Below are 15,428 nucleotides of genomic sequence, written 5' to 3'. Positions count from 1 at the left end.
ATGTAACGTGTGCAGTTTAAACCAATACTTCAACATACTTTTTTTTTCTATGATAGAATGGGGGTATCTTGGTGGATGTAGATATTGCTCAGCATTCAACTATCATAAGCTTTTCTGATTACCATGAGGGATGTGCACCTGCCCTAATAATAAACCACACACCATGGGACGTCCTCACATACAAACAGAGGTATGGAAAAAAAGGGCTCCTGGAAAATCGGACTTGCTTTTACGGGTCCACAGTGCCTTCTAGGAAATACGTGGAGCTAGATGTGTTTCATATTCCACATATTTTCAGATTTTAGAAAGGTAATAGGGAACACATGCTATTTATTACTAAAACCCCCAGCAGGTTTTGAGTCAGTCTTTAACCAAACATGTTAATATTTCTGCAGCAAATCTTTGCATATTCATAACAAGTGGAATAAATAAAACTTAATAGTTTCATGTCTGCTCAGATCAAGTTTTGTTGCCAAATGACTTCTGACACCAAACTTAGAGAAGAATATTTGGACTTCTGGAGCTTGTTCAATTTCTGAATTGTGTATAAGGAATTGTGAACCTCTTTAAGCATTATCATTCTTTTGTAAGCTGGTGATGCTTAGTGAACCTCTCCCTATAAATCCATATCTAGATTTTTTTGAGGGAGTAGTAGTAGAAGAAGATTAAGTAAGAGAGCAGAAGATTAAAGAAAATTAAAGTAAGTAAATAGTGTTGAATGTATAGTACAGGTTAATAGAGATTTTGTTCTTGCCTTGCTATCATTTGGCTTGGACGATGCCATTAAATAATGATATAACAGATAGCTTTAAATCCTTAAAATATATGATATGTGTTTGCAAAGAATTATTATCATAAATCTGCAAGGCATTATTTTATACATTTATATGTATAAATAATCATAGAAATAAATATATATATTAAAAATAATGCTTTGCAGATTTACCTATTCTTCACTCTCATGGCTTGAATCTGCTGAGAGATTTAAAAGCATAGATTGGGATTAAAACCTAACTGAGTTACTTTTTATTTTATTGTAGTTATCTGGAAAGTTTTTTGTATTTTTGAAACCAGTACTTGTTAAACTTAAGGATCAATATGAAGATCTCTTGGAAATCTTGTTAAAATGCAGATTCGCATTTAGCAGGTTTTAGCTGGGGCCCCCAATTTTGCCCTTTCTAGCAAGCCTAGAATGCTACAATGGTATGGACCCATTTTTCTTCTCTCCGAGACTCATATTTCTTATGCATTGCATTTGATCAAAAGTCTTAAATTTAAGCTCCAAGTGAAGTTCTTCAGCTACTAAAAAATTTACTATTCACAGCCTTTTCTGTGGGTGATCTCTGATGTACCACTCACTTCACCTTAATGAATTCCATTAGTGTGATCTTGTCTGGATCAGTTCAGGGTATACCTTCAGAAAGGGCAGTATTCTTGTCCCTCAAGCTTCAAAATCATTAGCTTATTGGACATTTTAGGTTACTTATTTTTAGACAGAGTTGTGTTTTGTTAGCAAAGGCAGTTCTATAAGATGTTTGTTTCAATCCCCTCCTCAGTAAGCCACAGGTCCTGTAGGATTCTCGAGGCCAGGGTATTTTAATCTTCCCTCTGTTGCTTGTGTTTCAGGGGGTCGCAGGAAGAAATGGTACTGCTGCCAAGACAGGTTTGACTCTTTGCCTGGGCAGATCCTACTGGTACCAGAAAACTTACATGGACTTACGCAGCAAATACTGGGAAACATGATCTGTTAAAGGTATCATTTGATGTGAACGAGTATTATGCTATGAGGTACCTCATAGCAAAGGGAGTAGACACGTTAGCTTCACAAAGTCATCTCCGTCCTTACTGAACTAAAAAGTGGAAGTAAAATTTCAAAATAAGTTGCTTTTGGGCTTTAGATTGCAGATAGTCCATACCAATATTTTCTCCTAAGAGAAAAATAATTTTCAGTTAAAATAATTTATTTACAATTTAAATAGTAGGCCTGCTTCATCTTTCCCAAGTAAATACCAGTAAAGTGCTTCTTTATTTCCTTTTATTTAAAAGGAAGGAATTTTAAGACTAAGTGAAAAAAAACTTCATGTACATACCACTGTTGGCTGTGAGGTTTTTAGACATGATTTCGCTGTTAAGGCCATGTGTTTTGTTAATTAAAGGAGTCTGACAGTATGCAAATTACCCCATATAAGAAATTTAAGGAAATATTTATTGGAACAATGTTTAGATAGCTGAATTAACTAAATATGTTATTTCTTAGAGTCTTAGACTTCGGAAAGGGCTTAAGAATCCGTCTGCCAGCCTCCCTCTAGTACAGGCATTGCCCCTCCGTGAGTGGTAGGTCATCTGGTTTCTGTAGGAATATATCCTGTCATGAAACTATCATGAGAAATTCATACTGTGTCATATTCCATTGTCTGATAATGCCAGTTGTTAAATAGAGCTTTCTTGACTCCTTTCAAATGGTAATTGGCCAACAGTGACTGAACTATCCTCTCCTGTTTCCCTCTGAAATACCCATAAGAGAGACAGACTTACCCACTTTTGAAAAATCAGACTGATAGTTACGGGATTCTTGAAGTGATTTTCACATGGCAGTTTGATGGAGCTCTGTTGCCTGCTTGTGCTTTACTTTTTACAGCAGAAAAGCTCTCAGGGTTTTTAAGTGTTAGATAGAAGCTGAAATTCCCCAATACTCTTAGCCCTCTGGCTCAGAGATACAGTGGCTCTACCAGGGGTCTGTCTGTGCTGACGGTACTTTCGTTCCACTCACATGTAATGCTCCCCAGCAACCACAGCTCCCAGACGGTAGTGTCCAGGCCCTGGAGGGAGAGTGGGGAGAAGTGGGAATGGCATCCTGCAGGAGATGGTCAAAGTCTGCATAATGAGGCAGAGTCAGAAAGAACCTGATACTAGTGTATGCACGGGATTGTGGCTTTAAAAGTTTATCTTCTGATTGGTGTTAAGAGAACCAGGCAGTAAGAAGAGTAGATAATCACCCCTCAGTCAGCCGGTAACCTGCCAGATGATGAAACCGAGCTAGAAGCCAACCAGTTGTCCATTTCTTGTCCGCTGGGTTGATCTGAGCAGGGAGTTCTGCTCAGGCCCAGGTGGACATGAGAAGGGCTTTCAAAGAAAATGCATATAGTATTGGAAAACACTTTTCTCAGTAAGTGTGAATAAAGAGGAAGAAAATCATGGGTTTTATGAAAAAAATACTTCCACAGAAAAGTGTAGCATTTCCCTAAATATTCAGACGATGATTATGCTTCTGAAAACTTTTTTACTGCAGGAGGACCAGAGAAAATTTTCAGAATGTATGCCTGGGATCCTCAGCTAAGTTTTAAAGATACGACAACTATGAAATAGAAAAAAGTATGGTGAAATAAAAGACAAAGACAACAAAATAAAGTGAAAGGGGAGCAGGGAAACAATATGTTCTGAATATACTATATTGGCACCATTTAATCCTGAATTTTAATTAAGGAAGTGTAGATCAAAGATTATGTTTTTTTTTTAAAGATACCACCTAGTAGAACTAAAATCAATGACAAAAGAATTCTAAAACAATTGAGAAAATGAAAGTAAAGAAAAATTCGCCCTTTATAATAAAAGAAGGAAACCTAAAGAAGTCTGTAGTAAGTGGCAAATGGCTTTCATTGAGTATATATCATGTGTTAATGCTTGTCATATTATTATCACTAAGTCTTATGATTGGAACTTGGAACCGCTGGTTAGAATTTGAAACCAGGTCTGTCTGACTTCGCAATCCATGAACTTTTCCCAGCAAACCATGCTTCTCATCAATTATGTCAGTAAATGAAATGGTTTAAATTTTCCTATTGAAAGACCACATTCAAACTCTTAATTTTTCCCTCCTTCCCACCCCAGTTTCCCCTTTGGTAGCTGTAAGTTTGTTTTCTGTGTCTTTGAGTCTAATTCTGTTTTGTAAGTAAGTTCATTTGTATTATTTTTTTAGATTCCACATATAAGTGATAAGTTAGGAGTTTGGGATTAACACGCACACTACTGTATATAAAATAGGTAAACAACAGTGACCTACTGTACAGCACAGGGAACTATATTCAGTGTCTTATAATAACCAATAATGGAAAAGAATCTGAAAAAGAATATACATATTACATATATTATATATTATATACTATATATGTTTATAAATAAATATTTATACTATGTATATTTTTGTATACATAATATATGTAAACTGAACCACTTTGCTGTACACTGGAAACTAACAAACATTGTAAATTAAGTATAATTCAATTAAAAAATGGATGGTTTTACAAAAAGACCACATTCAGATGAAGCTAAAAAATAGTTTCTAACCATATGCTACTTACAGGAGATCTGTTTTAACTGAATTAACACAGAAAGTTAAAAGCATGAGGAGATAGTAAAGATATAACAGGCAAACGAAAGAAATGTTGATGATTTAAATTTCTGAAATTTCTGTAACTCAAGACAAAAATCATTAAATAGAATATGATAATGTGACAGAGAAGACACGATAGCCATAAACCTTCATGGAATGAGTAATACTGCATCAAAATGTAAAACTTAAGATGCTGGAAGTCAACTGAAACATGGATTGCGTTAGGATATTTTAAGGTACCTCATTTAATTTTTAACAGATCAAATAGATGAAAAACAAATAGGATTAGAGAGTATTTGAATAATAAGTAAGACTGAACAAAGATACATATTAAATTTTGTAGTTTACAAAACATTTTCTTAATAGGTGTCTCCGAAACATTTCCAAAGTTTGATCACATTAGGGTAAAAAATGTTAGGCAATCTACTTTGACATGTGCTAAAAGCAATAGGTAAATTTTAAACAACAGAAATCAACTAGTCCTATGCTCTTGGTCACATCCTTTATTAATTTGTTTTTTGTTTTTGTTTTTGTTTTCCAAGAAAGCATGAGATGAAAGGCACATAATAGTTGTACTGCTTGTTGAACTGTTTTTATATTTATGTTAAATCTAGAATGAAGAAGAATCATTATTTAAATCTCTGAAAACTCTCACCAAATCAAGCCTCATATTTTTAAGTGCTATTTGAGACTGCCAGCCAAGAAGGCTCTTCTTACTGAAACTTAGTAAAAATTGATCATCACAGGTTTGACTGTTTAACAGTGTGATTTATATAGGTATTTGCAATGTTGTAAATTATTAAAACATAAAAATAAAGTAGGTTAGTTTTACCTGAGGTTACTTTTCCAGTAAACTTCTAAACCATTCTGTTGTCCATCTGGGAAGCAAGTAAGCATCTGATGACTTTGGTGCCTTCGAAGGATACTCTTGTTCCTGCTAAGTGCCCTCCGAGCACTAACCGGGTAACTCAAACTACAGTTTAAAAATTATTAAGCTCTGTTAATCTTTGTTGTTTGAAAAAAAATGGTGCATATATTTCAAAACAGATTATAACTTGGTGTCATTTTGATAGTTTCCTGTAGCCATGCTTTCTCAGTTACTGTAGTTCAGCTTGACCTGATAAAAACTAACTGTGGTGTTAACATTGTCTCTCTTTTCCCCAGGATGAATGTGGGCAGTTTCCGTATGATGCCAACATCCAGATACACTTGGTATCATTCTGTTTTTCACTGATGACGTGGCCTTGGTCTCCAGAGCACTGCAGGCGGAGGAAGCGGAGCAAGCCCGTCATGAAGTAACGCTGTCTCTGCATAGCCTTGGGCTTTCGCTGGTGAACAATGAGGACAAGCAGGAAGTCGCATATGTCGGGATAACCAGGTACGGAAGAAGGAAGATGAAGCATCAGAGCTCTTTGAAAGGCACTGAGTGCGTTGTATCAGGTCTAATGAGAGTAAACAAATACCTGTTCTCAATTTGATGTACTTCACGTTCTTTCAACAAAACTTACCGAACACCTGTTTTCATTGCTAGTTGAAAAGTCCCTTAGAAAGATGCTAAGGTAATGGCTTTGCCCTTGCAGTACTCATCAGTTGGTGGGGAAGAAGGACGTGTGTTTCTTTCTTTGTTGTCTATATGTATGTCTAAAAATGAATTATAGAAATGCCAAGGAATGTTGCAAAGAAGTAGATACACATGCAGTGGAAATACAGAAGTAGAAACAACTGACTCATTTTGCGCTGTAGAGGCTAGAGAAACTGGTGTGGGTCGGGGGAGCCAACAGTGATGGGCCACATAAATTGAAGAAAGCATTCATAATGGAGGCAGCATTTGACATGGGTACATAGTCTTTAATGGGTGTGTTGTTTAGAACTTTTTAATAGTGATGGGACCAGTTATTTTCTCTGGTTCTGCTTATACCTACCTAAGAAAAACATTTGAATTGATCTCTTTTGGTTTTCTCGGTCACACTACCTTTATCAAAGGTATCAAAAGATTCATTCTTTTTTGGAGGCCGTAGGGGAGAATGGCTACAACCAGCTATAACCAGCATAGGATCTGTCAATAATCATGTGTTTAGTGAGGTATAAACTTAAGTAAATAGAGAGGTCATGTATGTGATGTTCTTTGCACAGCACCGGACAGATTAACGGTTCAGTAAATGGTATTAAACATACCATTAATATAAATTAATATATTTATGTATTTATGAGTAATATATTCTCTCAGCTGTACGTTTCATTATTGTAGGATATTTTTAACTAAATATGAAAATCTCTTATAAGCCATATAAATCCAACTTTCTCCACTCTCTTGTTCTTTGATGTAACTTATTTTAGTGTTGTATACGGTATTATATTTTGTTAGATTGGCCTTTATTTGTAAGGACATTTTCATCTAAAAGAACTTGATTGCCTTTTGCTGACACACTGCAAATTCAGTACACATTTAGTAAGGATGTGTACTGAGGAAAATAAAGCGTCCCAGTTTCCCCTGTTTTTAACATCTTGAAATAATGTACATTTGTTACTATCGATGAGCTAATGTTGATACATTGTTTTCTACAGTGTACTGTGGCTATGATGTTTGTGTTTGCTCTTTGTGCTATGAATTCTGTGGATTCTGACAAATGTATAATAACATGTATCCGCCATTGCAGGATCCTATAGTATAGCTTCACTTCTCTAAAAATCACCCATGCTTCACTTATTCATCCCTCGCTCCCTCCCTCCCCTTGAACGCCTGAAAACCACCCATCTTTCTGCCGTCTCCAAACTTTTGCTTTTTCCAAAATACCGTAACATTGGAATTGTACATAGAGCCTTTTCTAATTGGCTTCTTTCACTTAGTAGTGTCCTTTTAAGGTTATTGATGTCTTTTTGTGGCTTGATAACTGATTTTTTTAATCACTGAATAATATTGCATGTGTAGATGTACCACAATTTATTTATCCAGTCACCTGTTAAAGGACATCTTAGTTGTTTCCAAGTTCGAGTAGTTATGAATAAAGCTGCTATAAACAGTCATGTGCAGGTTTTTGGTGTAGACTAAGTTTTCACCACATTTGGGTAAATATCAGCAAACATGATTACTGGATCATACAGCAAGAGTAAGTTTAGTTTTGTGAGAAACTGGTAATCCTACCAGGAAAGCGTGAGACTTTCTTTTGCTCCACATCCTTGTCAGCACTTGGTGCTGTCTGTGTCTGGAGTTTGGCTGTTACAATGGGTGTGTAGTTATACCTCGTTTTAAGGGCAGTTACCTAGTTACGTATGATGCTGAGCCTCTTTTCATATGCTTACTTGTCATTTGAATATCTTCTTTAGTGAGGTACAGATCTTTAGCCCAATTTCAGATTTTCTGTTTTCTTATTGTTGAGTTTTAAGAGTTCTTTGTGTATTTGGGGTATCAGTCTTTTATCCGATGTATGTTTTGCAAATGTTTTCTCCAGCCCGTGCCTTGTCTTTTTATTCTTTTAACAGTGTCTTTCACAGCAGAAACCTTCCATTTCAGTGAAGTCCCACATCAGTGTTTTCTTTCATGGATTGTGTTCTGGTGTTATACCTTAAAAGTCATTGCCAAACCCAAAGTCTCTTAGATTTTCTCCTAAGTAATCTCCCAGTAATTTTGTAGTTCTGTGTTGGATCTTTAGGCAATCCATTCTGAGTTATTTTTTTGTGAAATATGTAAGTTCTTTGTCTAGATTCATTTTTTCGCATATGAATGTCCAGGTGTTCTTGTCACCATTTGGTGAAAAGGCTGATCTTTCTCCATTGAATTGCCTTTGCTCCTTTTCAAAAATCAGTTAACTGTATTTGTGTCAATTTCTGGGCTCTCAGTTCTGTTCTCTTGATCTGTTTGTCTTTTCTTTCATTAATGCCACACTGTCTTGATTCTCTAGTTTTATAGTAATCTTGAAGTTACGTAGTGTCAGTCCAGGTAGTGTCAGTCCTTCATCTTTTTCTTCTTCCATATTGTGTTGGCTATCTTGAGTCTTTTGCTTTTCCATATAAATTTTAGAATCATTTTGTCAACATCCACAAAATAATTAGCTGGGATTTTGATTGGGATTGCATTGAATCTATAGATTGACTTAGGAAGAACCAATATCTTGACAATATTGTGTCACATCAACATACATGGGTATTTTAATTTATTTATTAGATTTTTGGTCTCTTTTATCAAACTTACAGTTTTCCTCAGGTATCTAAGTATTTCATTTCTTTGGTACTAATGTAAATGTTATTGTGTTTTTAATTTCAAATTCTAATTGTTTGTTGTTGGTATATAAGAAAGTAATTGACTTTTTTATATTAACCTTGTGTCTTGAAACTTATTAGTTGCAGTTTTTTGGTTGATTCTTTGGGATTTCCTACATAGACAGACATGTCATCTGAGAGCAAAAACATCCATTCGTTATATCTTCTCAGTCTGTGTACCTTTTATTTTATTCTCTTGTCTTATTACATTATCTAGAATTTCCTGCACAGTGTTGAATAGGAGTGGTGAGAGTGGACCTTTTTGTTTTATTCATTTTTTTAAACATTTTTTATTGATTTATAGTCATTTTACAATGTTATGTCAAATTCCAGTGTTAAGCACAATTTTTCAGTTATACATGAACATATGTATTTGTTTTATTCATGATCTTAGTGAGAAAAATATTTAGTTTCTCGCCACTGAGTCTTGTAATAACTGTAGGCTTTTTGTAGGTGTTCTTTATCAGGTTGAAGAAGTTCCCCTCTCTTCCTAGTTTGCTGAAGTTTTTATCATGAATTGCTATTGAATTTTTATAACTTATAGTAGGTATTTTATTCATTACCTTCATAGACTGTTGTCCCTTAAACACGTTATGTAGTGAGGACATTGTTAACACTATCGTTGACTAATATCAACAAGCTATGTAAATTAAAACATTACGGAGTTAGATTTTATCATTATGCAAACATTCCCTAGTCAGGGATCAGCAAAGTCTGGCCTCAGAGCCAAATCTTGTCTGCTGCCTGTTTTCTATAGCCCTTGATTTAAGGGTATCTTTTTTTTTTTTTTACATTTTTAAGTGTTTGAAAAATTTAAAAGAAAAATAGTATTTTGTAACACATGAAAAAGTATATGAATTTCAAAGTTTATTGACCATAAGCAAAATTTTGTTAGAAAACAGCCTTGCTTATTCTTTTGCATGTTTGTGGCTGCTTTTGAAGTGCTGCTCAGTGCACAGCAAGCGACAGTGACATAGTCGTAACTCTAGTGTTTGGTTGCCACACCTGTAGCTATACTGCAACTTTTATTTATTTTTTATTACTGATGCACACTCATCATGTCAAAATAAGAAAAGTGGACTTTGAATGATGTCATGACACTATGCTGTAGTAAAAGAATACAGTAGATTGACATTTCCAACCTAAGCACTTACCAGAATATATCCAGCTCACAGGAAAGCAATGGCCAGAAAAATTAGAAAATTTAAGACAAAATGTCTAATCGCAGCAGAATTTCTTCACAAGATAAAAAGCCAAAAATGGAGCTGCAACCTAAGTTAGTTTCTGAGTGACTCATTTGTTAGCCACGCAAAGAAAGCCTTTTTACCTAGGGTGAGTTCATTGAATCATGTCTAATTGTAGCAGCTAAAGAAATGTGTCCAGAGAAAATAAACTTAGGACCATTAGCCTTTTGGTGAGAACAGTTGCTTGAAGAATTGAGAACATTCAGAGCAACATCAATAGTTAATGAAAAAAGAAGGCAAATAGTTCTGGGCGGTTTTCCTTGGCTCTTGATGAGTGAACAGATGTTACCATCTCCACTCAGTTGTGTATTTGAGAAACCAGTGCTGCGTTTGAAAGTGAATGAAGAATTAGCCTCTGTGAATAGTCGACACAGAACAACTACAGGTGAGACTATTTTCAAACACGTTGAAGAAGTAATTATTCAGTACATGAAACAGAATCTTCTAAGATATGTTACAACTAATGATGGGGAAAATACGCCTGAAGCAGAAAAAGGCATAGTTGGACAAATTCACAGAATGTAGTGTTGAAAGCCTATAGTTTCATTATGTTGTTTGTCAGCAGGTACTGTGTAGAAAATTTGCATCAGTTATGTGTTATCAAACCAGTGGTGTTCAGTAAGGAACTTCATTCACTCTTATGGATTTAACCATCATTAGTTCAGTGAATTTTTGTCAGGAATGGAAGCTGAATGTCTTGACTTAACACAGAGCAATTTGACTGTGTAACAGTGATATACATTGTACTCTTTTGAGTTCCAGGCCAAGGTTAAATTTTTTCTAAATGACAGGAATCACCCTCAGCCACTATTATTGAAGACTGAATGGCTTTGGAAATTAGCTTTTGCTGCAGCATTGATATTGAATTCAACCTAAAAGCAGAAGGCAACATAGCAAAGTCATTTTGATGACAACCAACAATGCAAATACAAAGAAAAGCTCCACATTTTAAGATTCATTTAACTGTTAATGGAAGAGCTTCAGTTTAACTTTCAGTTGGAAGTGATTGATCTGTAATACTTTCAGATGACAAAAGGCAACTATCAAGAGAAGAATCTAATAGAGTAGGAAACAGAATTTAGAATTAGATTTAGAATTTTCTCATATAGAATAGAATTTTACAAATACATTACAGGTGATACGTATACTTAATTAAATAGTATTCTTTGATTGATAGCAGTGTTTGACAGTAGCTGTCTGTGTAAAAGGATGTTTTTAAATGTGTTTATTACAGATCAGCATTAACAAATGAACATTGCAATCAATTTTAATAATGAGGAACACTGACTTTGAGCCCTAATTTGGTGAAAAGTTGTCACCCCACAGAAGAACTGTGAAAAACATTTTTTGTGTGACTATGTATGGCGACGAATGTTAACTATTATTGTGATCATTTTACAATGTATGCAGATATCAAACCATTATGTTATACATCTGAAAGTAAATAATGTTATATGTCAGTTATACCACTGAAGGAAAGAAAGAAAGAGAGAGGAGAAGAAGGAAGGAAGGAAGGATGGAAGGAAAGGAATTTTTCTCATTAATAGACTTCATGTTTCTAAAAATTGTACCCAGTTGTTATTTTTACATTTTGATAGGAAATTGGTGCAAGTGTTTTTTCTCTCTTGTTATTTGAGTGGCTACATAATAGCTTTCATTTTGTCTCAACCCACAAAGCCTAAAATATTTGCTACATATGGCCCCTTACGAAAAAATTTTGCTATTAGTCCCTTAGTTTATTGATGTCATCCTGTGATAGAAAACCACGCTCTCCTGCCTCTTTTCCATATGCACTTTTATAACACAGATATATTTTGGTGTTTAAAAAAATCTCATATACATGTGATTTTCATAGGAGGTTGACAGTGGTGATAATTTGGAGTTTAATGACAATTCCACAACCAAAATGTGTGTTTAATTTAATTAATTTCCTTTGTGAATTATTTTTAGTTCTGGTGTTGTTTGGGAGATGAAATCAAAATGGAAATGGAAGCCTTTTAGTCAAAAGCAGATAATTTTATTGGAAAAGTCCTATCAGAAATACCAAGAATCAAGAGACCATGGCTGGATTAAACTAGATGATAATTTTGAGGTATACCAAAATTCTTTTGTTTTGTTTCTTATATGTGTATTTTGTTGTTGCTAGTGGTAGTAAGTAGAATTTTACTATCCAAGTAAAAATGTATATGTAGAAACTAATTTATTAGTAGAATTGGCATGACTAATAACGTTGATTAGTACATTTTTAATTAAGGTATATTGTTGTTAAATTATATATTATGAAACATTAATTAAATATGTTTCTCATCTGTGTTTTTAGAAGTCCCTCTATTTACAAAGCAGATAGTTTCATGGAATTTGTTTTTAGGAAGATTGTGGAGAAATTAAGATTGCTTATTGAAACTTTTCCTCCTCTTATATTTTGAATGATACCAAAATATATTGCTAAATGAGGGCTGTGCAATACTGTTTATCTCAGTGATGAAAACTCTAAAGAAAACCTGCTTGATTAAATTCATTAAATGTGAATGATTGTTGGACCTGAGTAAGTGTCCACAAATAAAGGGGCAGTCTACACAGGTTCCTAAACTGCTGAAACTGGGAGTCATTTTTCCTCCAAGAAAACCGCAGAAGCTTGACCGCAGGTTCAGTCATACAGTTTGGGTTTCTCGTCTTTGCTGTCTGATGGTTGAGTTTGCATTGTCACCAGATATGCTCCCCACCGCCACCCTCATCCTTATAAATGTTGGTTGTGTGCAAATGAAAAAAAAAAGAAAACACTATACAATTAGTGTCAGACATAAATAAGCTATTAACTATTCGTTGTTTAGCTTGTTAAAACAAAGTTTGAGGATTATCTAGAATTACCCATTATTACTGAGGTTTTTTAAAAAATATAAAGCATGACTTACCTTCTTTAAGAATAGTTTATGTTATTGAAATGTTCTTCAGTTGTTTTCTTGTTTTCCTCATAACTTTGGTAGAAGAGTGATGATTCTGCTTCAGATATCTCAACTGTAGATCATTTTAAGGTAGATCTTCTGGTGAGACCCAGAGATTAAGACATTCTTCCTTTCAGTTTGTGAGTTAATGGATATTTTAAATGGGCTCCATTGCCATAACCAGTTCATCACGGATACATACGCTTTTTCCTCAGGTGAATTTTGGTAAAGACCCAATGGAAATGCGCCTCCCTGCTCGGTGCCCTATAAAAAGAGATTTTTTATCAGGAATTCAGGTGGAATTTAAGCAATCTCCTCACCAAAGAAGTTTAAGGGCCAGGCTGTATTGGCTTCAGGTAACACTGTCGTCCTGTTCGATAGGTAGATCTGATCACTTTGGGAATCTTGGGTATGAATTTTTTTTAACAAGTTTTTATCATGCATCATAATTGGTATCCTTTTGTTTGTATGTTTCTTCTCCTCCCACGTAGCCTATGGATTCAGCATACTTACCATCCACGTCTAAAGACCCCGTGCCTTTTGAGACTTTAACTTGACCAGTTAGCCTGCCAGAGTGTTTTCTTATGCTGTGACTATTATTTTATATACTCCTTTGAATGTCATGGAATCCCTAAATAGGATTTCCCTTTGTCTTTCTGTGTGGGAACGAGCAGGGCTTTGTTGCAGGTTGTTTTGGCTGCGTGTTTGCCTGCTCCCTTCCTGCCTTCCTCCCTCTCTTCCTTTTAACTACCGATTAGTACTTTTTAGGACATTTTTAGTCTTTTTTTTCTTAGTACATAACCTCTAATTTCATATCCAGGCTCCATTTGCATTTTATTTAAATTACAGAGAGTTGAAATCTCATGTGATCCATAGGTACAAAAATTTCCATTAATGATGTTCATGCTGCACAGTATTAATGCAGCCATGAAGATATTTATATATTCCTTTATATAAAAGCTTGCCCTTGGTGAGATATATAAGAAATTTAGATTTAAAGTGAAACTTCTAATAGCAGCACGTATACATTCAGATACATAATTACGATGAAATTAGTAGCATCTTCTATGATATTTTCTCTGAAACCAAAGTTTAAATTATTCTAAGTCCTGCTGAGTTAGTTTTTTCTTTTTTCTTTTTTTTTCAGGTTGATAGTCAGTTACTGGGTACAGTGTTCCCTGTTGTCTTTCACCCTGTGGCCCCTCCAAAATCTATTGCTTTGGATTCAGGTAAAAAAAAAAGGAAAAAATTGTGTTGAGATATACTCTACGTATAAGAGTTAAGCAGACATTATTTTGACCTACTGGAAAGCTTGATTGCCTTTTTTGTGTATTTTTTTCCTTCCTTTTAGAGCCCAAACCTTTCATTGATGTCAGTGTCATCACAAGATTTAATGAGTACAGCAAATTCTTACAGTTCAAGTAAGTAAAGAGTCGCCTGTTTATCAAAAGGAATTTAAAATAAGAGTCTACTTTGAACATAAATTTTACTCTTTTGTAAGTGGCTTTTGTATAAAAATTATTTTCCACCTGAACATTTCAGTCCACTTTTGGTCAAGTGATTTTCTATGTTGAAACTTATTTTAATAATACCTTCTGCAGATTTTTCAGTGTAAAATTCATTTCACCACTTTCTCTCTTTTGTAGCTCCCGTTAGAACGTAAAACAGTCATTGAAATGTGAATGATCAGTGTGTTTGTGAAGTGTGTTCTTTAAATCAATTGCTGCGGACTTCAAAAATTAGATAAAACATGCTACATCATCTAGTTGTTTTTGTCTCTTCTGTAATATGATAAATGTGGAATTTGCCACTTTAAATGCTATGTGTTAATACAGCAGTATTCCCTCTAGTGAAACCTTCACTTTAATGAAAAAAAAAAAAACTCAGTGTAAGTAGATTTTGATCTTGTTAACGTAACACCTTTTTAGAGATCAAGGAACAAGATCTTGCTGTGGCTTTTGGCCAAAATGAAGTTTTAGCGTGGAAGATTACAAGATTTGATAGAAAGCCTTTTCCATCTTTAAAAAATCCTTTTCCACTTAAAAAAATTTTTTTCCCTTAGGTATTTTATGGTCCTCATTCAGGAAATGGCCTTAAAAGTTGATCAGGGGTTTTTAGGAGCTATTGCTGCACTGTTTCCTCCAACAACTGACCCTGAAGCCAAAAGAAGACGGGTAATAATTTTTATTTCTTGGGAAAATTATTTAAAAACTTAAATCATTCTTTGCACTAATTATGGTAGGAAAAAACTTAAAATAGAAAATCTTGATTAATTTTTTTTCAGACAGAGTTAATTCAGGAAGATTCTGCTGCTCTAAACACAGAATTAGTGGAGCCCTCGGTGACTGATAATTCTGTTCTTAGTTTCTTCAAACTTTTCCATATTTCTCCTATTAAGGTTTGTTATAATTATTATTTTGAAAATTTGACAGACTTATTGTAGAACTTTTAAATAGTCTGTGTACGAACGTGGGTTTTAATTTGTTGCATCAAATATTTGGTGGGAATTTTGTTTGATTAATTGAATTAAGACCATTCTCTGTAACATATGTACAACCATGATTCCCACAGAGAAGTCACCCGAGCGTGATCTCT

General features: G+C 34.6%; 1 protein-coding gene across 1 annotated transcript in view; it reads left to right on the top strand.

Moving 5' to 3' along the window:
• LOC107035307 (intermembrane lipid transfer protein VPS13C-like) overlaps positions 1–15,428 on the top strand; it is a 61,438-nt gene that overhangs the window by 21,276 nt on the left and 24,734 nt on the right. Inside the window, 10 exon segments of the mRNA XM_072957640.1 lie at positions 57–190; positions 1,627–1,753; positions 5,555–5,609; positions 5,612–5,768; positions 11,842–11,983; positions 13,049–13,189; positions 13,981–14,062; positions 14,185–14,254; positions 14,896–15,007; positions 15,118–15,231. Of these exon segments, the coding sequence (XP_072813741.1) occupies positions 57–190; positions 1,627–1,753; positions 5,555–5,609; positions 5,612–5,768; positions 11,842–11,983; positions 13,049–13,189; positions 13,981–14,062; positions 14,185–14,254; positions 14,896–15,007; positions 15,118–15,231 (1,134 nt within the window).

The sequence above is a fragment of the Vicugna pacos genome, unplaced genomic scaffold (genome assembly GCF_048564905.1).
Source record: "Vicugna pacos unplaced genomic scaffold, VicPac4 scaffold_21, whole genome shotgun sequence".
Classification (NCBI taxonomy): domain Eukaryota; kingdom Metazoa; phylum Chordata; class Mammalia; order Artiodactyla; family Camelidae; genus Vicugna; species Vicugna pacos.
This window is presented reverse-complemented; position numbering and strand designations above follow the sequence as displayed.